We start from the raw sequence: 22,555 nt of genomic DNA on the forward strand, positions 1-22,555 counted from the left end.
TACATCTCGGTTGCATCTATTCTTTTTTTTAAAGCCATAGTCTCATATGCAGTGCTATTTAAAACTAAGCAAATATACAATTACAGTTTATCCCTCATGACATCCAATATCAAGAAATTATTGTGCGCACATCATGGAGATTATCATTTTTATTGTATTATTAACAGTGAGCATAATCACTTTGGTGGAGACCAACAATTTGTGCTGTACTATACATACAGGGTTCTCACAGTCTTGGAAATATTAGCGAATTCTGTTTTCCAGGCCTGGAAATGGCATGGAATCTAAATAATCAAATTTCTATAGTGAATATTTTTCTAGTTATACATGTTTTATTGGCTAAATAATGCTTGATAGCACTTTATTTTACAGTCCTGTTCCCCATGTACTTTATTATAGTTATTAAAGTAACTAGGGTCTAATCCTGAACCTAACCGTAACCCATGTAGTTACCTTGTATTAACCAGTACTTTCTACAGAAAGTGCATGTACAGTAAAATAAAGTTCAACCTATTGCTCTTCATTAGAGATTAAAAATAATGGTCACTTTGTTTTACACTGTCCTTACTTTACATGTACTTGCTATATTAATAGCAGATAATTATGCATAATTACATGCAACTAACCATATAGAAAGTACTTGTTTATTAATATTACTCAGTACTTAAATAATTACACTAACTGTAAAAAAGGTACTTTAAAACGGTGTAACCCAAATATTTATTTTAAGGGAACACTTTACAATATTATGCTCATTAATAAGAAATGAATGAAAAATTAATTGTTTCAAACATGTCTGGGAACCCTACATATTTCTCGCCTTTGTTTTAGTTCGCTCAGTTTATTCATGAAATGCATGTTGTGTAACACAAACCTACTGTACAAACAAGTGGCCAGGCGGTCAGGGAGGGTTTAAAGCCCTCTCTGAGAGTTACGAGAGCCCGAATGTGTCTGTGACATTGATTCTGTCGGCAGATGGTGGGTTTTGCAGGAAATGCCCATAGAGCACACAGATGGAAGCGTTGGCTTCGTCAGGGCCGGCCGGCGCCATTGTGAGCTCTATCTCTGCATTTTTAACCATTAGCATCTGGAGCTGCAGCATTAATACGACAGTTCACTGTCCTAAATTCAAGGTGCGCGATTCACAAATTAAAACACTATTTCACCCAACAAACAGCTCTTCTGCAAAGACTATGGTACATCATTTTGTTATTCAATCTTCTATATCAGTATATCATTAGTGTCAAAATAGAACTGTCTCATTTTAATCTTGGAGAAGAAGACCTCGAGGGCAAAGAGCCTTTCTCAAACCGCATGGACGGGTGTGTGAGGTGTGTGTGCTGCAGCTGGTGTTGTGAATCAGGCCGATGTCACACGTCCGCGATAACCCGGCTATTTCACAACACCAGGGTGGCACCACACCGCTGCCAACAGGAGCTCTACCTGACGGATCACCTCATTCATCTCTTTTTACAAAGCTTACATATGTAATGTATTATGTTCAATATGGACAAATTTGGGAGTGGTTCTTTAAAAATAAAACTTTGTTCAAGCAAGATGAAGTTTCTTATTTTTAACGTGTGAATTAGGCCTATTATTATTTTTTCCTATTTTTATCAACTTGTATTATTTTCATATATTGTAAAATATGTTTTAGTATATGTCACTTAATCCTTCAGAATTCTCTCGAATATGCTAATTTGGTGCTCAAGAAACGTCTTATTATCATGAATGTTTAACAGTTGTTGTGCTTAATTTTTGTGTGAAAAGCACTTTCTGGATTCATTGATAAATAGAACATTGTAAAGAGGACCATTTATTTGGAATAGAAATCTTGTAATTTGTATTGTCACATTTGATCTATTTAATGCATCTTTGCTGAATAAAAATATGAATTTAATAAAAATAAATAAACTTTGAATGATGGTATCTATATAATAATATATTTTTTAAAAATCTTTACAAACTGTCATTATTATAGAGTGCCCATTTCATTTTATATTATAAATATGAAATTGTAAAACAGTTATTTGGTTGTATGTGGTCAAACCATATGTAACTAAGAATGATTTTATACCATGAAAATTCAGTCACACTTTAGATTGGGGTCCAATTCTCACTTTCAACTACAACCTTTTGCCTCAAACTCCTTATTATTGCTTATTAATAGTAAGGTGGTTTTTATGAATGTGTGGATTAAGGCATGCAGAATAAGACATTATTATGTGCTTTATAAACAGCCAATATCCTAGCAAAATGCATGCTAATAAGCTACTAGTTGCTTATTAGCATGCATTTGCTAGGATATTGGCTGTTTATAAAGCAATAGTGAAAATTGGACCCTAGAGTATAACAGATTTTTTTAGTTTAATTTCAATTTCAATTTAAACCACTTTATACAGTGTTCTACTCCTTGTTATGACAGCTCCCCTCAGGCAGCACAAGGATTTCAAAATGACCATTTAGCAGTTGGTTTTCTGCTTAAGCTCTGTGCCTAATAATAGAAATTTAATCAAAAACCTGCTTCAAAGGAGAACACCTGTGGGTAGGTTTGCAGGGTCCGCACTAATTACACCGAAAAGGCTCCACCTTTGGGGCTTCCAGAACAATTTCTGCTGAAATAATTACTTAGCCCGATTCTGCTCCCTGGGTCACATGCATTGGCGGACATTAGTCTTTTAGTTAATGAGGAACTGCTTCTGCAATGATCAGTCAACGCTCAAGGCAAAAGTCTGTCAGTTGGAACGACTGCAAGCTTCTGGTGGGTTAAAGCAGCTAAAATGAAGGTCACTAGATTAGAAAATACACTATCAAATACAATGTCTCAGTTAATACTACAATTACAGTCCAATTACTTGTATCTCAATCAAATATTTAGAAGCTATTGTTCAGAAAGTTTTGCCGGCGGTATTGTAGGCCTAATTTGTCAGTCACGCTGAAACCTGATCGCTATCAGACCAAGAAAAACAAAATTACCTAATAAAATAACCAAATAAAACATTTAAATAATTCTCTCAATCAAACAAGCTGACATTTTTACCAATGGAATTCATAATTTATTGTTTTTCTTGCACGACACAGGACTCTCAAAACCCGCAGTTGTCCTTGAGAACCTGTGTCAAGGACATCTGACCAAAGATCTGAGTCATTACATGTTCTGATGATGTTTACAAGTCCCAGTACAAACTACAGGCCCTGCAGCAACCATTACGAATTAATGACCGTTACAAAAGCTCCTGAATATGTTCTCACACTAATCACACATCCATAAGTGGTTTCTTCCGGCTCAGGTATAATATAACCCTTCGAATCAAGCCTTGGCTTCACTCAGACGTCTGTTGATTCTCTTGTGCCGGAGGGACCGTAGGCCAATGAAGGGATGAATCTCACAACCGCCAGAAGCCCGTTCTCTGGATCGTCACTGAACAATGATGATGACCGTAAATTTAGTTTGGGGGGATGTAGCAGTTTTGATACCGACAGCGTGGCATCTCGCAGCACTGGAGTCTTTTCTGGATATGACACATTGGATACTCCACCGAGTTATGACTTTTATACTAACACTGAGGTTTTTGGGAGAGCAAAGAAGTCAAGACCTTCTCTCTTTCAGCTTCACTCCAACCCTCAGGTAGGAACGACAAAACTAAACCTTTTTCCCTTGGAAATTGCTCAAACAGCTGCACTGATAAGCTTATAACCGATGCTAAAGAATGTCTGTTCCTCTGATAAATTAGGATACGGTTTGTTATAAATCACAGGCCTCAAAGAAATAGTCATATTTTCCACAATTTTCTCCTAGGATGACCCGTCTCCACCTCCTCTGTATGAGGAGTCGAGTGTGGACAAACAGAGCCCGGATGAAGATGAACCCACGGAACCTCCACCAGAACCGGCTCGCTTTGGATGGGCTCAGGGAGTCATGGTATAGGAACATTATACCTAAAAAAATAAAACCACACCAGAACGTGCTTCTTGATGTATTAACTATAATGAAAACATTGACTCCAAATCGTATTTGTAGCCAAAACTTGAAAATATAAGAATGTCATTAAATACAAAAGAATATATTGGTAAAATGGTATCTGCAAACAAATCAAAACCTTAATCAGAACTAACTTTACTTTAGCATTTATTTGTATTGAAAAATATGAAGTCAGTTCTTCTCAGGTTTACACTATGAAAGTTCCAGGAATATCTGACTTTTAAACCTGAAAAGCCTTTTTTTGTGTGTGAAATTTTAGCTTGAAATGTTTCTTTGTGCTTCTGGGTGTTATGTGTAGATGTAGTCAGGCAATGAGAAGTCCAAGACATCCAAAACTAACGGGTTCGTTTATTTACAAAGACTCAGAACAGAATATACACGCTAGAGAACTGGAACTACATAATACACTTGATACTAACAAACACACATACATACAAGAACCGACCAAGACTGAGGGGAGTGAGTCCAAACATAAAGGTGCGCTAATGATGAGGACCAGGTGCTGGGAATCCAGGGACAGGGAGAGGCGGAGAGCGGGAGAGAAGATGAGGAAGTGAGTTCAGGTGTGAGGCAGGGAGGATCTTGGGAAATGGAGTCCGGGATCGGGAGTGACTATGACACTGGGAGAGTATTTTGTTATGTTGCATAAGCTTCTATACATTTTTAAGTGTCTAAACTTCGTCTTTTTTCTGCGTATGGGTAAAATATACTCAAAACCTCTGAATAAAGTCAAGCAGAAGGAATTGATACACTGTTTTATCTAAATGGATCCCACTGGAGCATCCCTGTTTCTTGTACTCCCTGTAGATTCGCTGTATGCTGAATATCTGGGGTGTTATTCTGTACCTGAGGCTTCCCTGGATCACAGCTCAGGCAGGGATTGGTACGTCAATCTGTTTTTTTGTCTTGATCTGTTAAATTTTTTGAATGTGTGTTTGTGTGTTTTACTGCTAAGTTCCCCCCTGATGTTTGTGAACCCCCCTCAGGGCTGTTACGTTAGAGACTGCTGTGACTGTAGCAGTGTTTTGGCATGCATAATGTGAACATATTCCTCTTCATTTTAAAGGTCTGACTTGGGTTATAATCTTGCTCTCCTCCTCTATAACGGGCATCACCGGCTTGTCCACATCGGCCATTGCCACTAATGGCAAGGTTAAAGGAGGTAAATTAACGGCAATGCATGTGTATGCTGAGTAGATTTAACTAACATAATGAATTGTCTTTAAGCCATTATCAGATTTCTTTTCTAGGGTGCAATATTGCATATAAAGCCATGTTATTTAATAACTATCAGATATCAGCATTGACATATTTTTATTCTTTGTATTTCTTTCCCCAGGTGGAACATATTTTCTGATTTCTCGTAGTTTGGGTCCAGAACTTGGAGGCTCGATTGGGCTTATATTTGCTTTCGCTAATGCAGTGGCTGTAGCGATGCACACAGTGGGTTTTGCTGAAACGGTACAGGCACTGATGCAGGTGGGTGAAATGGACACAGTATACACACTGAAAAGTAAAGAAACGTTTTTTCTTTCTTATTTGGGACACTTCTTACCTTATGAAGTTTATTTAACAAAGTTCAGGAGGAACACGTTCAGATAATCCAACCAATCAGCATGAGAAGAGGCCTCTATATATAGCCCTCCCTCACCTTTGCCCTATGGCAGTTTTGCAGCAGCATCGCTCCGCTCCGCCACCCCAACTCCTCACTTTTGACAACAACATTGACACCAACATTTTAGATACTAATGAAAATTCAATATCCTCAAGTCGGACTTGACAACACAGTGCAGTAGAGTTCTGTTGACATTTGACAACTAACGTAATGAGTCGTTTTGTTGCTCTGATTGGTTGTAGGTCTGTCCAATTGATGTCTTTCCTGGTTCGGTTGAAACACGCCCCATAATCACAGCCCAATAGAGCAGTTTTACACTCATATTCTGACTAGAATTGAGTATGACCACGTCAGGCTACAGGAAGGCATGAAAAATAGCTCAACTTCATCATTATTGTGTTTAATTAATTAATTAATTAATTAATTTTTTGCCTAAATGGTCCCATTAAAGTCGGCATGAAACGGAAGCGGTGTTATCCCTATTGTGAAGAATTAATTGTGGTATATCCTAGTGAAACGAACAAGAAAAAATGTAGGGCGGAATTTGAGTGGGAATTGATTGGAACATTTGCTATTCCTGCAATCTCATGAGTGACTGGTTGTCCTGCGCTCCCTCCATCAAAAAAGAGAAGTGGCTTGCAAGAAGGAGGGGATCAAAGATTTTGATCAAAGAGGGCACATGAACTTTAAAAATAATTATGTGCGTGGATAAATAATTTATAATAAATTCTGCAGTATTCCATTTAAAAACAACAACAAGAATTGTCCATTTTGATTTCATGGTGACTATTTCTTATGTTCGAACCATGATTTTGACACATCTTTTCTGATGCCCATTAGGACACTGGGGTTAGCATGGTAGACCGACTTAATGATATCCGTATCATAGGAGTGATTACTGTCACATGTCTTCTGGCCATCTCAATGGCTGGAATGGAATGGGAGTCCAAGGTTTGTATGACAAGCAAAGCGATTTTGTGCAATGTTGTATAGTTATCTAAATAAGTTCAGCTCCTGATAGTTTACACTGGCTTTGTTCTTCTCGCAGGCCCAGGTCTTGTTCTTCTTTGTCATCATGATCTCCTTTGCCAGTTACATTGTGGGAACCATCATACCAGCCACTCCAGAGAAGCAAGCCAGAGGATTTTTCAGCTACCGAGGTCAGAGAGCAATGCAGTCAATATGTTTCACAAATTTGCTAATAATAACACTCCATCCTCATTTTCTCAGTGCTAGTCAGATTACACGACCATATGTCCCCATAAAGTGTCTCAATTTGTGCCCAATAGCTGAAATTTTTGCGACCAACTTCGTGCCCGGCTGGCGCGGACCGGAGGGCAGTTTCTTTGGCATGTTCTCCATCTTCTTCCCCTCAGCTACAGGCATCCTTGCGGGGGCTAATATCTCTGGAGATCTGAAGGCAAGTTGAGCTCCCAGTCACAGTAAAGTGTCCTCCAATAAAACATTTCAGAAAGCTTATTTATTTGCAGGAACTAAAGCCTCTAAAAGCTTTGTTTATTGTTCTCACACACAAAACCTCCCGTAGGATCCAAATGTTGCTATACCCCGTGGTACAATGCTGGCTATTTTTTGGACCACCATCTCTTATCTCATTATCTCAGCTACTATTGGTAAGTATCAGAAGTATTCAAATATTTCTTAAATTAACAATAAAGTTTAGAACCAACTGAAGCCCCATGCAGTTCTGATGACCTTGAAGTCAAGATGAAACAGTAGTAGCTGAAAAAAAAGTCTTCTGTAGCCTATTTTTTACGTGTATTCCCTATTTTGTATCAGAGTGTAACAGATAATCGTAAAAAGGAAAAAGTCTAGGGCAGGGACTTGGTTCTATGAGCCGGTTGTTGATTGGATGATTGCATGACCTTGCAGAGGCGGAATTAAATTGTCTTAAATTAAATTAAATTTAAATGATGAAGTCCTGCCTGCCCCCAGCAGCAAGTCTCTAGTTCTCACTGGAAGATCCAGTTATGACAGACTAATCTAAAATGATAAGTTCAAAAAAAAAAAAAAAAAAATATAGGATGTATTTTGGAAATACTAATCATTTTTAATTTCATGCTGATTTTAAGTAAGGCAAGTCATATTTCTGGATGCCAGCACACACTCATTCGTTTAAAATCATAATTCTGATTGGTCAACATTAGAGCGAAATTTTGTGAGAAATCCATTTCTGTGCATATAAATAGACCAATTGTATGTAGCTATATGCCAATGAGACCCGTTGTATTATCCAGTCACACATACAACTGTTATTTCCCTGTTGTTCTTTAAATGCATTTCAGGCTCCTGTGTATTGCGTGATGCTTCTGGTATTATAAATGACACTTGGAATGAGTCTTCTTCTGGGGAGTGTTTGGGACTTGGCTGCAACTATGGTTGGGACTTCGGTGACTGTATCGCCAACAAGAGCTGTGCTTTTGGGCTCAGCAATAATTACCAGGCAAGTTATGTCAATGTTTCACTGAAAATATGAAAACATGTTTATGGGAGGTCCTATAGGTGCGTTTTGACAACGTTGTCGTCTGTATTCGAAAAATGCAAAGGAAAAGCTTATATAAGAAGTTGCATCATTGTAATGTAAACGTTCATTAAAACGATGGAAGCGTTCAGTCTTTCCGCTCGCAAATTCCACCATGTAAATAGCGAATCAACCATGGTGCAAGCGCAGCTGGCTTTTAAAGGGAATGGGAGATGAAAGTCTGATTGGTTTATTGCATGTATTGCCCAAAACGTACTCTGGACGCATTAAAAGAATAGGGAGAACACTTTTGGACCATATATGCCTGGCGCACCAACCATTTTTCCATTGTTAAACTAGCAAAAGTGGATTCAGACACGCCCTAAGTGCAACTGTGCCATGCATTTCAGACCATGCGCTCAGATCGTTAATATAGGGCCCATAGACTAAACGTAATAAGCATGTGCATGACATCACTTTTTTCACAAATTTCGTTTTTTTTTTGTCATTTACATGGAGATGATAACAGTAGAATTTTTTTTGCGTTTTCAAGCTTATGTTTTGAAAATGAACAGTCAAAATGCATGTAAAGTTTTCTGTGTTTTGTTGAAAACAATATTGTGTAAACAGCCCCTTAACCTTTGCTCGCTTTTTAACTTAAAGCTACACTATGTATTTTTGCAGTAAAATTTCCAAAAACCACTAGGCCAGTGTTATATATTTTGTTCAGTTGAGTTCTTACAATATTCCAAATGTTTCCAACTATTTAAATTGTGAGAACGTTGCTATTTGAGTCGCCTGTCAATTACGTCATATCTGCGTTATCCTCGGTTTCTGGTTTTATTTGGCAGAAATGCTTTACTCTATGCAGTGTGAACAAGTATCACAGCAGCCTCTGAACATCATTTTAAACACACTTAAATGTATCTAATATGATCAACAGAGCTGTGTTACCTCATAATCATGACCGTAAAAGAGGATATGGCTCCCGCAACTGTGTCCCTTCATAATAAAAGTCCCGCTGTGTGTTGAGTAACAATCGCTCCAGCGGCCTTGCTCAGCTCCCTCAACACTCTGTCCTGCTCTGCTACATACTACAGTAATGTTAATAATCTCATCAATGAATATGATTTCTGCCCAAATCCTATCATGATTATTTTCCACCAGCTGTAAGGTGAAGACCTAGGCTAGAAATCTAGACACACCCTAGCGGCAGCAAATCTAATCTGCCGCGAGTGTCACCTAGCAACTCTCAATACACTTCTGAGCTGTAAAAGCCAAACTCTGGTCGGGCCAATCACATGTACACATGAGTTGGTGGGCGGGGCTTAACATAATGACGGCCGAGTTGCGCTTGCATGCTACTATGCCAATAAAGCACAATTGAATACTAGTGTAACAGGTTCGATATAGTGAGGAAGGAAGAGGACACGGGGGTCGGCAGGACTGTTGATGCTCTTTATTTTCTCAATAACTCAAATCACAACGTGCACGCTTCAGCGTGTGTTTGTCTCTGTATACGCTCAGTTTCGCTTCCGGGTCACGCACTTCCGGGTTCCGGATATCTCAGGGTCTCGCATCAACAGTCCGACTCTCTCTCTCCTCGGTCTCCGGTTCCGCTGGTGTTTTATCCCGTCTCCGCGCTCATTACTAGAACAAGAGACAGGTGTTATTAATCTGCGTCCAACCCACTCACTTACCGCTCGTCCCGCGGCCCTCTCTCCCGCTGCAGACCTCGCTGAACCCCGCCCCCCTTGCCACATACCCCCACCGCCCGACTCAGGCCGGGGAGCCGTCCGGCCTGCAGCCCCCCCCCCCCCCCCCATTTCTGGAGAGGAAATCGGCCACAGCCATCTGAGCACCCGGCCTGTGGACCACCTTGAACTTAAACGGCTGAAGAGCCAGATACCAACGGGTGATCCGCGCGTTGGTATCCTTCATGCGGTGGAGCCATTGGAGAGGAGCGTGGTCCGAACAGAGAGTGAACTCCCGCCCCAGGAGGTAATAGCGGAGGGTGAGAACGGCCCATCTGATGGCCAAACACTCCTTTTCTATGGTGCTGTACTTAGCTTCTCTCTTGGAGAGCTTACGGCTAATGTACAGCACCGGCCGCTCTCCCCCCTCCACCTCCTGGGCCAGGACTGCGCCCAGCCCCCTGTCCGACGCGTCAGTCTGCAACAAGAAAGGGAGAGAAAAGTCAGGGGAGTGTAACAGTGGCCCGCCACATAGGGCAGCCTTTACTTGGGTAAAAGCCTGTTGACACGGCTCCGTCCACTGGACCGTATCTGGTAGCCCCTTTCTAGTAAGATCAGTCAAAGGGCTGGTGAGGTCCGAATAATTTGGTATAAACCGTCTATAATATCCCGCCAGCCCCAAGAACTGTCTTACCTCCTTTTTGGTCTTGGGCCTCGGACAGGTTGCAATTGCGGCAGTCTTATCAATTTGGGGACGCACCTGCCCATGACCCAAGTGGAAGCCCAGATACCTTACTTCCACCCGCCCAATCGCACACTTCTTCGGATTGGCCGTGAGCCCCGCTCTCCTCAGCGACCTCAGGACCGCCCTCACATGCTGCATATGCCGCTGCCAGTCGTGACTATAAATCACTATGTCATCTAGGTACGCAGCAGCATATGCAGCATGGGGACGCAAAATCCTATCCATGAGTCGCTGGAAGGTTGCGGGCGCCCCGAACAAGCCGAAAGGAAGCGTGACAAATTGGTGTAATCCGAACGGCGTGGTTAAAGCTGTTTTTTCTTTGGACAATGGAGACAAGGGGATCTGCCAATAGCCCTTTGTTAAGTCCAGTGTCGAATAAAATCGAGCCGAGCCTAACCGATCAAGCAATTCGTCAACCCGTGGCATTGGATACGCGTCGAACTTCGACACAGCGTTCACCTTGCGGTAGTCCACACAGAACCTGACCGAGCCGTCCGTTTTGGGGACCAAAACTATCGGGCTCGCCCAGTCACTGTTGGACTCCTCGATTACTCCCATGTCGAGCATTGCGCCTAATTCGTCCTGAACTACTTTTTTCTTGTGTTCAGGCAAGCGATACGGCCGGCTGCGAACTACCACGCCCGGCTCGGTCTCGATATGGTGCTGAATCAAGTCGGTACGTCCCGGTAGGGGCGAGAACACGTCAGCGAACTCCGCTTGCAACTTCGATAAATCAGCGAGTTGTAACGGTGAGAGGTGGTCTCCCCCAGGGGCCAGCGCGACTGATTGCGCCTTAATGCTCGCCTCTGGCCCGAGATCATCCTCTCCCCCGATCACCGTTGCCAACAACACCGATTCCACCTCATTCCATTTTTTCAGCAGATTGAGGTGGTATATTTGACGTGCCCCGTTCCTATCGGATCGTATCACTTCATAATCGAGCTCTCCTATCTGTCGTGCGACCTCAAACGGCCCCTGCCACTTCGACATTAATTTTGAGCTCGAGGTTGGGAGTAGAACGAGCACTTTCTCTCCCGGTGTGAATTTGCGCAGTTTAGTACCCCTGTTATATGACCGGCTCTGGCGGTCCTGGGCTTGCAACAAATTCTCCCTAGATAGCCGCCCCAATGTGTGGAGTTTTGTTCGCAAGTCCATGACGTACTGAATTTCGTTTTTGGCCAACGACGGCCCCTCCTCCCAAGTTTCTCGTAGGACGTCCAGCACCCCCCGTGGCTGACGCCCGTAGAGAAGCTCGAAGGGGGAAAACCCCGTGGAGGCTTGCGGGACCTCGCGCACAGCAAATAAGAGGGGTTCTAACCACCGATCCCAATTTTTGGCGTCTTCTTGTACGAATTTACGGATCATGGATTTAAGAGTGCGATTAAATCGTTCGACCAAACCGTCTGTTTGTGGGTGATAGACGCTGGTTCGAATGGATTTAATGCCCAATAATCCGTACAATTCGCTTAACGTGCGTGACATAAACGCCGTGCCTTGATCAGTGAGGATTTCTTTCGGAATCCCCACCCGGGAGATTAAACGAAACAGTGCGTCCGCAACACTCTTCGCCGAGATGTTGCGGAGAGCCACTGCTTCCGGGTATCGTGTTGCGTAGTCCACGATAACTAGCGCAAAACGATGCCCGCGTGCGGATCGTTCTAATGGCCCGATGAGGTCCATCGCAATTCTCTCGAAGGGGACCTGCATTAATGGAAGAGGGCGCAATGGCGCTTTTGGGGCGGCCAGTGGGTTCACCAACTGACATTCAGGACAAGACGCGCACCACCTGCGCACATTGTCATAAATGCCTGGCCAAAAGAATCGGGTCATTAAACGATTCAGCGTGGCCGCCTGTCCCAGGTGGCCCGCCATCGGGTTAGAATGAGCCGCCTGGAAAAGCATTTCCCGGCGGCTCTTTGGTACTAACAATTGGGTTGTATCCATTTTTGTCTGAGCGTCTTGGGTCACTCGATACAACCTATCTTTAATTATGGCAAAATAAGGATACGTGACGGGCAATGCGGGTTGGAGGGACTGACCGTCGATAGTGCGGACCTGTTGAAACGCATGTTTTAGCGTCTCGTCTTGAGACTGCTCCAGAGGGAAGTCATCGCGGTCCGAGAGAATCAGTCTCTCAACCCCGCTCGGTTCCTCTGAAGCCGTTCCCAAGGGCCCCGTATCAGCCTCGCCAACCTGCACTCGCACCGCCCCGTTCCTAGCCTTGTTTTCCCAAGCGGCATCCGCGCACAACGACCCCAATAACGCCGAAAAGGCGGGCCAATTCGTCCCCAGAATTAGCGGATGCCGGAGGTGGGGACTAACCGCCACCTCAACACCATGTTTTTTTCCCCTAAACTGTATCGTGACTGGGACAACCGGATATTCCACCACATCCCCGTGCACACACCGCACCTTAACCACGCGGCTTGTATCCAACGCCCCAGGCTGAATCAGGCTTTGATGGATCGAGGTTTGGTTACATCCTGAATCCACCAAGGCCTGATATGTACCCCCCTTGATACTTACAGGAATTTGGTACTCTCCTGCTTGATCGGGGGTGGTCCGCTGGACGTCCGGGATCCGGATCATTGTTCCGATGTCCATCATCGGACATCGGTCCACAAAATGATCCGGATCACCGCACCGCCAGCAGGCCAGCCCAGGCCTACCCGCCGCCCCGGCGGCGGGGAGTGGGTTGGAGGCTGAGCGCGGATAGGGGGCGGAACCGGATCCATAGTCACTACCCGTCCCCAGCGGCCCCGCCCCCCTGGGCGGGGCCCGCGAACTCCCAGACGGTCCAAGGCCCATCCCACCCCGGCCTCTGGGGGGAACGCGAGGAGGGCCTGGAGGGCGGGACCTGGGGAGAGGGACAGGAGGAGAGAGAGAAGGGGGAGAGAGAGAGGGAGAAGTTAGTGGGGGTGCGCCGACCCCCGGGCACGCCACCAGGTGGTCCTCCGCCAAATTGATGGCCGTCTCCAGCGACGTGGGCCGGTGGCACTGGACCCACTCGGCGGTCTTCCTGGGGAGCCGAGTGATAAACTGCTCCAGCACCACCAGATCGACGACATGGTCCACGTCGCTGCCGCCGGCCAGCAGCCATCTGCGGCACTCGTCCCGGAGCTGTTGGGCCAATGCGAAGGGTCGACCGGACTCGCCCCACTCCAGGGAGCGGAAACGCTGGCGGTGTTGTTCTGGGGTCCGGCCGACCCGCTGAAGTATGGCCCGCTTCAGATCGTCGTAGTCCAGGAGGTTCGCAACCGGTAGATGTTGCGCGGCCGCCTGGGCTTCGCCTGATAGAAGAGGGATGAGGCGCACCGGCCACTGTGCCCGGGGCCACCCGCAGGCCTCCGCGGCTTTTTGGAAGAGATCCACGAAGGCCTCGGGGTCGTCTTCCGGCCCCATCTTCTGTAGGGGCACGTGCACCGGTGCGCTGGCCCGCCCAGCGGCCTCGGCGCGAACCTCCCGGTCCATCCAGCTCCGGAACTGCTCGCGGTCCTCTTGCTGGCCTTGGACTATGGCCGCGAAGCGGCGCTCCTGTTCAGTCCGAAGGTCCAGCAACGCCTTATGATGTTCCTGGTGGAGGGCCGCGAGGGAGGTGATGATCTCCGCAAATGGCGAGGCGGAGGGCGTTGTCATGGCGGCGGCTCTGTCCTGCTTCCTTCCCGGGTTTCGGCACCAGTGTAACAGGTTCGATATAGTGAGGAAGGAAGAGGACACGGGGGTCGGCAGGACTGTTGATGCTCTTTATTTTCTCAATAACTCAAATCACAACGTGCACGCTTCAGCGTGTGTTTGTCTCTGTATACGCTCAGTTTCGCTTCCGGGTCACGCACTTCCGGGTTCCGGATATCTCAGGGTCTCGCATCAACAGTCCGACTCTCTCTCTCCTCGGTCTCCGGTTCCGCTGGTGTTTTATCCCGTCTCCGCGCTCATTACTAGAACAAGAGACAGGTGTTATTAATCTGCGTCCAACCCACTCACTTACCGCTCGTCCCGCGGCCCTCTCTCCCGCTGCAGACCTCGCTGAACCCCGCCCCCCTTGCCACAACTAGTAAACACAGAAACTGGCGAACGGCGGTCTTTCGAATCAGCTTTGACCATGACTCTGGAAGACATGGAGTTAAGCTTTTCTCTGAGAAAATAATGTCACTGAAGTCATTCTTAAGAAGGGAAGATGTGTTTTGAGTTTTACCGACCGGATACGGCAAAAGTTTAATCTTTCAACTGGCTCTGGTTCACCTTCATTGCTCTGGTTGGTTGTACCGCTATCCAATTGCGTGCACGCCATGCAGAGGGAGTTTGAAAGACAACCGTTTATCCCGCCCCTCGGATTGAGCTGTCAATGGTGAGTTTCCAGACCAAACATCTTGATGTGGGTCTATCTTGTCAGGCTAGTGAAGACCACATATCCCAAGATTCTGAGCTCAAACTTGGAGTCATCAAACTACGCCTTTGTTTTGAATAGGCGCCCTCTAGCGGACGGAAAAATTACATATTGCAGCTTTAAAGCTATTATTTAAGAAAAATATAAATTATTTTGTTTTCTAATATTAATATCATTTTATTTAGAAATAAATAGTGCATAATTTGGAGGTGAATATATCTCAAAATATTAAATAATAAATAATATTGAAACAAAATATAGTACAATTGTTTTACAAATTGTTCTGTTATGACCCCTAAGTGAGGAATACCAGAGGTTTACAGAAGTAATTTGTTCTTCTGTTTCATATATCACTTCAGACTATGAGCCTGGTGTCTGCGGTTGCTCCTCTGATCAGTGCTGGCATTTTTGGAGCCACTCTTTCCTCAGCCCTGGCCTGTCTGGTGTCCGCTCCTAAGGTTTTCCAGGTAACGAATGAGCCATTGAACATCTTTATTTCTCCGTTATAGAACATTTACTCATCTTTATTATAACTCTCATCCATCCCCTTTCCTGCTTCATTCCATTCCTTGTCCCTTAGTGCCTCTGCAAGGACCAGCTGTATCCAGGCATTGGATTTTTCGGGAAGGGTTATGGGAAGAATAATGAACCTCTCAGAAGCTATCTGCTCGCCTACATCATCGCTATATGCTTCATTCTTATTGGTAAACCATGCAATTGTTGAACGCGCCCAAAAAGGATATCTTTATTGCAGAAATGTCCTCCTGACAAACAAATGTTCTAATATTTCAGCTGAGTTGAACACCATTGCTCCCATCATCTCCAACTTTTTCCTCTGCTCCTACGCCCTCATCAACTTCAGCTGCTTCCACGCATCCATCACTAACTCACCAGGTGAGCATTTAAACCCATTCATCAAGCCATAAGTGGTTAAACTAACAGTTTATGATGCAATATATGTGGTTTGCTAATCGGATTAATGGCGCATACTGTAAGCACCGCAGGGTTTTATCTTTAGATAACAACAAATACAAACAAAATATGTTTACGGCACTCGTTTAATATTCTATTTCAGCCATTTGTATTCTCATAAATGTTCATGCTGCTGTGAATTCAAAGGTCTCAAAATAGCTATATTCATGTAGACGCTCACTGAAGCATTTTTCATTTTCCTTGTGTGTGAGCAGGCTGGCGTCCAACTTTTCGATTTTATAGCAAGTGGTTGTCTTTGCTCGGAGCGGTAGTGTCTGTGATCATCATGTTTCTTTTAACCTGGTGGGCTGCTCTCATAGCCATCGGCATAGTCATCTTCCTGCTGGGATATGTGCTGTATAAGAAACCTGGTAAGACACCTACACTCTTTATAGCTTGTGGATGCAATTCTTTGTCAGAAATAATTTGTCTCATGAAGCTCATATTATTCCATCGAGCATTTCAACTTAACCCAAATGCGTATGATATTTCCAAGCTTTCATTATGTGCTTAGTCAATGCATGACTGTTTTTATGTTTTTAAATTTCAGATGTCAACTGGGGTTCATCAATGCAAGCCAGCTCATATAACATGGCACTGTCTCAGTGTGTAGGTCTTAACCAAGTGGAAGACCATATTAAAAATTACAGGTAAATATCACCAGTTATGCTGTTCATGTTATTTGACTTTTCCACTGGTCATTCGCTCACTTGAAAATGTTCCATTTTGTGTTTTTTATATTCCCACTTTTCATCATTTCTTCCTATGTCCTACTTTTTCCCATCTGTTCTTTTTATCAGGCCACAGTGTTTGGTACTCACTGGGCCTCCCTGTACACGTCCTTCCCTAGTGGATTTCATCAGCACCTTCACCAAGAACCAGAGCCTTATGATATGTGCAAATGTCATTTCAGTAAGTCTACGCATAGAAACACTAAACATGGTTGTGAAAAGCAGTGATGGTCTACATCATCTTCTGGTTAAAAGTCTTTATTTGATTCAAAAGGCTTAATTAAACTTTTTTTCAAATGTCCTTCTGCTAAAATAACTGCTTCTCACAGTCATAGAAAAACCTATAAATATCAATAAACTCAAATCTAAATATTTTAAATATATGTAAATATATAAAAGGTCATATTAAAGGAGTAGTTCACTCAAAAATTAAAATGTGATGTTTCTGCTTACACCTGGAGCATCCAAGATTTAGGTGTGTTTGTTTCTTCAGTAGAACACAAATAAAGATTTTTGACTCCAACCGTTGCTGTGCCAGTCGTATAATCATGCATGTTAATGGGGTGTAATTCTATGAGAGACATGCACAAACAACTTCAAATTAAACCATGCGGCTCATGATGACACATAGATGGTTTGTGTGAGAAGCCAAACAGTATTTATATAATTTTTTGCCTCAAATATAACACTATGTACAACAGCCGTGAGAGCACCATCCCTTCTGCTGGGTGATGTCAAATGTACACGATATGGCGTTTCTCAATGGGATACAAGCGGCGGAAGTAATGTCTTGTGCATATCGTATGCCATATCGTGTAATTTGACCTCACAGCGGAAGTGATGGTGCACTAATGGCTGTTGTACATAGTGTTGTATTTGAGGTAAAAAAAAAAAAAAAAATACTGTTCGGTTTCTCTCACAAACCGACCGTTTCGTGTCATAAGACATCAAGCCGCAGGGTTTAATTTGACGTTGCTTGTGCATGTTTTTTTACTCTCATAGAAGTACACCCCATTGACATGCATTATACGACTGGCACAGCAACGGTTGGAGTTCTACTGAAGAAACAAACACACCTACATCTTGAGATGCCCAGGGGGTAAGCAGATAAACTTCAAATTTTCATTTTTGGGTGATCTATCCCTTTAACCCGAATATGGTATTATTAACCCTAAAATGAAATTTCTTTTGAAGCCCAAACTTAAGGTTGGTCTCTTTTTAAAGGAGACACTTGTGTTACTGTGGAAAAAAAATATTAAAGCGAAAGAATGTTATGTTTATGAAAATGTGAAAATATCATTGTTTTTAATATAACAATTTTACAAAACATATTTTACTCTAAAACTGCAGGAAATTTAAAGCCATAAACCTGAACAAGTTGTTTTCCAAATTTGAGGTTGATATCTCAGAAAAAGAAAAAGAAAAAAAAAGCTTTTAGTGAAATTTAGTTTTGGTGCAGTACCAAACATTTCCACTGGATGACAACCAACTGACGCTTCCATTTACATATGGTTTGAGTGATCCTAACCATATATGTATTTCCATAATTTTCACACTATTTATGAAGTATTCAGAGGTAATATGGGCAGTTTGGCAGTATTTTATTTGAATTCAGCCTCTAGCAAATAAAAAGAACATGCGGAAAGAACACGGATGTGCGCTATACGGCACATTACAAGTGGAGAATCGTTCATTTTTTCTTTATATTTCAAATATTTTCAGATTTTTTTTAAATCCAAAAATAGAATTGATGTTATTTGTTTGAAATCTTGTCATGAAAACAAATTGAGGCTTCTACCGATATATTTATAACAATATTTCTACCATATGATGCTCATCACTATCTCAAAATAAAGGTGTGAATATATGTATAAAATGTATGTGTGTGTGTGTGTGTGTGTGTGTGTGTGTGTGTGTGTGTGTGTTTGGTTGTTTCTTAGAAACCAAATGCAGATTACATATTTTATATTTTTCAAATACTTCCAAATCTGTTTATCTCTTACTGAAACTTTGTGTTAACCTTTTTTTGTCCCTGCACAACACATCTTCTATAATCTTAATCTTTTCTCCCAGCCCCAGGGACATGATCTGTGTTTGACTGACTGTGTGTTATTGACAGGGGGGACCCTCGCCTGGCGCTGTGGACTCCACCAAAAGCAGTGCTCATTTAGGTTGGCTAAACAAACGCCGCATAAAGTCCTTCTACCACACCGTAGTGGCTGATGACATTCGTGTCGGTGTAAAGATGCTGCTGCAGGTCACCCATGTCCCATAATGCACCCCACTTCATGTTTTAACCAAAATGAGACTGATCATCTGAAAATGTCTGTTTATGGTGATTCTATTTCAGAGTACGGGTTTGGGTCGGATGAAGCCTAATGTCCTAGTGATGGGATTTAAGAAGAACTGGCGTAAAGCTCAACCAAGCAACATTGAAAACTATATTGGAATTTTGCAGTATGTATATCATATAGTTTAATATTCTCTCAGTGTTAAATTCTGATGAAGAAAAGTCAAGGCATGTGACAGTTCCATGTGATTTTAGCGATGCATTTGACCTGCAATATGGTGTATGTATTCTTTGGATGAAGGAGGGTCTTGACATAAGTCGAACATTGCAAGCACAAGGTATGGACTTTTTCAAAATTCCCTTTTTAACAATTTCTACAGTTTATGTGCAGTGACTGAATTTTTCCCCCCACTATAGTCAATCTAGGGTTCGAGACATCTACAGAACAAGGACTTGACACAAGGAGCTCAACTACTAACACAACAGCCACAATTGATACATCACGTGTGTATCCAAACTTTTAAATACTGAATCTATTCAAGGCTGTTGAACTCTTTGCCAAAACATTTGATCTCCTATGTTTCAGTGGACCCTGAGGCACTAATGGCCCTGTCCCAGCCCACCAGTGCTTTTCAGACTAGGCAGGGAAAGAAGACCATTGATGTGTATTGGCTCTCTGATGATGGGGGTGAGTTATTTGATATAAAAGTATGTGCTTTTTAATATAGATTTTACATTGGAAAAACATGCCTTAACAATCAATTGTGCTGTCAGGTCTGACACTATTAGTGCCGTACCTCCTGACCCGTAAGAAGCGCTGGGGCAGATGCAAAGTGAGGTTGTTTGTTGGAGGTGAAGCTCAACAGATCGATGAGCAGAAACAAGAGTATGCATAACCTTAATTGTAATATTATTTGTGGTACTGGTAACACTTCATAATACAATGTCCATGCTACACATATTACAATATGTAAATATATTTTACCATTCAAAGGTTTGGGGTTGGAGTTAATCATTTAGAAACAAATCTCTTATGCTCACCAAGACTATTTAAACCTAAAAATATAGTTAAAAATATAGTGAAATATTATTATAATGTAAGATGACTCTGTTATATTTTAATATATTTTAAAAATATAATTTATTTCTAGGATGCAAAGCTGAATTTTCAGCATCATTAATCCAGTCTTCAGTGTCACATGATCCTTTAATCATTCTAATAGGATTATTTGATGCTCAATAAACATTTATGATTATTATTAATGTTGAAAACAGTTGTGTAATCCCCCCCCAGGATTCTTTGATGAATAGAAAGTTCAAAAGAACAGTATTTATTTTAAATAGAATATTTTGTATTATAAATGTCTTAACTGTCACTTTGATCAATTTAATGCATCCTAAATGTATTCCATAAGATGCATTTCTTGAAGTTCTTTCACAAAAAAAAATTATAATAAATAATAATAATACATTCTTACTGACCCAAAAACTTTAGAACGGTAGTACAATGCTGCAAAAGCTTTCTATTTAACATAAATACTGTTCTTTTGAACTTTCTATTCATCAGAGAATCCTCAAAAAAAAAATACACAACTGTTTTCAACATTGATAATAATCATGAATGTTTCTTGAGCAGCAAGTCATCATATTACAGTGATATCTGAAAGATCGTGTGACACTGAAGACTAGAGTAATGATGCTGAAAATTCAGCTTTACATTACAGAAATGAATAACTGTTTTCTTGAATGTATTTTAAAATGTAATTTAATAAAATAAATGCAGCCTTGGTGAGCACAAGAGACTAAAATAAGAGATTAAAAATCTTACTGATCAAAAAACAGCTTTTGTATATATAGAGTTTTATTTATTTTAATGGTATAGTGATATATTATATTATAAAATATTAAAGTAATCTTTAACCTTATAATGCATACAATTTTTATTTAGCAATATATATATATATATATATATATATATATATATATATATATATATATATATATATATATATATATATATATATATATATATATAATATATATATTATAAATTAAGTGATTTATTTAATAACTTTATCTAATTGTTTTTAATTGGCCCTTAGAATGTCCATTGAGACGCGTTTGTGTTTGTATTTGTCAGGCTCAAAGCTTTGATCAGCAGGTTCCGTCTGGGTTTCCAGGATATTCAAGTTCTTCCTGACATCAATGGAAAACCACAGTCTGAGCAGTACAGTCTCATTTTTTCTATTCAGTTTTATGCACTGGCCTCTTAAATTAAAGGACAGTATATTCATATTAATAATATGTATTTCTGTCCTCAAATTACTGAAACAGCATTAAAAGATTTGAAGATCTCGTAGCTCCGTATAGAGTAAGTTCAGTCCAAAAGGATGGTCAAGAAGCGGACGAGACAACAAAGGAATTCTCCTGGATGGTGTCTGATGAGGAATTCGAAACGTTCAGGGCTAAGGTACCTCAGGTTAAATGTTGGTGTTAGGATACATAGCCTTTAAATAGATGGTTGCCTACTTTCTTTGTAAACCTTGCACCATCTGTTTAAACATTTTTGTCCCGTGTTTGTGCAGTCCCTTCGACAGATCCGCCTGAATGAAGTTATTCAAGATTACTCTAGAGATGCTGCGTTGATCATTGTGTAAGTGTGGTTTATAATACACAGGGTGTTGTGCTATGATGCAATTTTTGTTACATTAAAACAAATCCATGCTCAACCAGTTTAATTATTAGCTATGTGGCCACATCACCTGTCATTTTCTATATTGTGTCGGCAGAACTATGCCCGTGGGGCGAAGAGGGGCGTGTCCTAGTCCCCTTTACATGGCTTGGCTAGAAATTGTATCACGTGACCTTCGACCTCCAGTTCTTCTTGTCCGAGGCAATCAGGAGAATGTGCTGACGCTGTACTGCCAGTGAACCTGCCACCTTTTCCTGACAAAACTGTTCACACGCTTTACATCAGATGAAAAGGAACTCAACTTTTTAATGACATGTTAAAAATTATTACAGATTTACATACTTTCATTTTGTTTAATGTGCCTTGTAGTTAATAGGGTGTGTGCCTTAATTTGTTTAACCTTTTTTTTTGCTGCTGCTGCTGCTGCTGCTTTAAATGTTATGCACTTTCTCCATAATAATAATTCAAACAAAAGACTGTATTCAAAGTATTTCCTCTTAAAACCAATAATTATGTTTGTAATTCATTTACAAGTATCTTTGTCGATTCTGGTTATCTTAATTGAGCGACTTGCATATGTATAGACTTTTCTCTTTTTAATAGTAACTAATATTACTGAATATATCTAATAAATTACTACTTGTGTGCATGTCATATGTTCATTGTATTATTTTTATGGCATTTAGGTAAAAAGGTGTTTGATCTTGATTTAAATTGACCTATTTGTAATGTTGATTTCAAGGGGATGTAGTCATTTTATGTTTAATGTTAATTTTATATTAATAACAGTCAATCGAATTAGTCCGTGGGACACTAAAGTGTCCCATATTCATTAACAGACATGCTCATATTTCTGTAACTACTAAGATCAGGACACTGTCATAATCAGTGTTGGGGAGTAGCTAGTTAAATGTACCGGAGTCAAAGGAATGTGTATGTAAGAAATGTATTTCAATTAATCATAAAATGGC

At 41.6% G+C, this 22,555-nt stretch overlaps 2 protein-coding genes across 3 annotated transcripts; one reads left to right on the top strand and one right to left on the bottom strand.

Annotated features, from left to right (window-relative positions):
• Positions 1-3,331: 3,331 nt before the first annotated feature.
• Positions 3,332-22,227, top strand: slc12a3 (solute carrier family 12 member 3). The gene is made up of 26 exons (XM_067420412.1): positions 3,332-3,628; positions 3,800-3,922; positions 4,790-4,865; positions 5,049-5,144; positions 5,322-5,461; positions 6,438-6,548; positions 6,646-6,757; positions 6,887-7,017; positions 7,144-7,228; positions 7,901-8,058; positions 15,259-15,366; positions 15,480-15,603; positions 15,692-15,793; positions 16,087-16,242; positions 16,422-16,521; positions 16,672-16,783; positions 18,722-18,859; positions 18,953-19,059; positions 19,148-19,230; positions 19,310-19,396; positions 19,479-19,580; positions 19,667-19,778; positions 21,033-21,119; positions 21,227-21,362; positions 21,478-21,545; positions 21,682-22,227. Exons 1-26 carry the CDS (start codon positions 3,380-3,382, stop codon positions 21,821-21,823), a joined length of 3,045 nt encoding a protein of 1,014 aa, XP_067276513.1. The 5' UTR covers positions 3,332-3,379; the 3' UTR covers positions 21,824-22,227.
• On the bottom strand, positions 9,579-14,174 carry LOC137043899 (uncharacterized). 2 transcript variants are annotated; one of them, XM_067420414.1, is made up of 2 exons: positions 13,042-14,174; positions 9,579-9,726 (listed from the first exon to the last, which is right to left on the bottom strand). In XM_067420414.1, the coding sequence occupies exons 1-2, from the start codon at positions 14,149-14,151 to the stop codon at positions 9,724-9,726; spliced, it is 1,113 nt and encodes a 370-aa protein (XP_067276515.1). In that variant the 5' UTR covers positions 14,152-14,174; the 3' UTR covers positions 9,579-9,723. The 2 variants fall into 2 exon arrangements, with proteins under 2 accessions (XP_067276515.1, XP_067276516.1); XM_067420415.1 differs by having other exon boundaries at positions 9,605-9,726; positions 13,260-14,174.
• Positions 22,228-22,555: the final 328 nt, after the last annotated feature.

The sequence above is a fragment of the Pseudorasbora parva genome, chromosome 16 (genome assembly GCF_024679245.1).
Source record: "Pseudorasbora parva isolate DD20220531a chromosome 16, ASM2467924v1, whole genome shotgun sequence".
Lineage (NCBI taxonomy): Eukaryota > Metazoa > Chordata > Actinopteri > Cypriniformes > Gobionidae > Pseudorasbora > Pseudorasbora parva.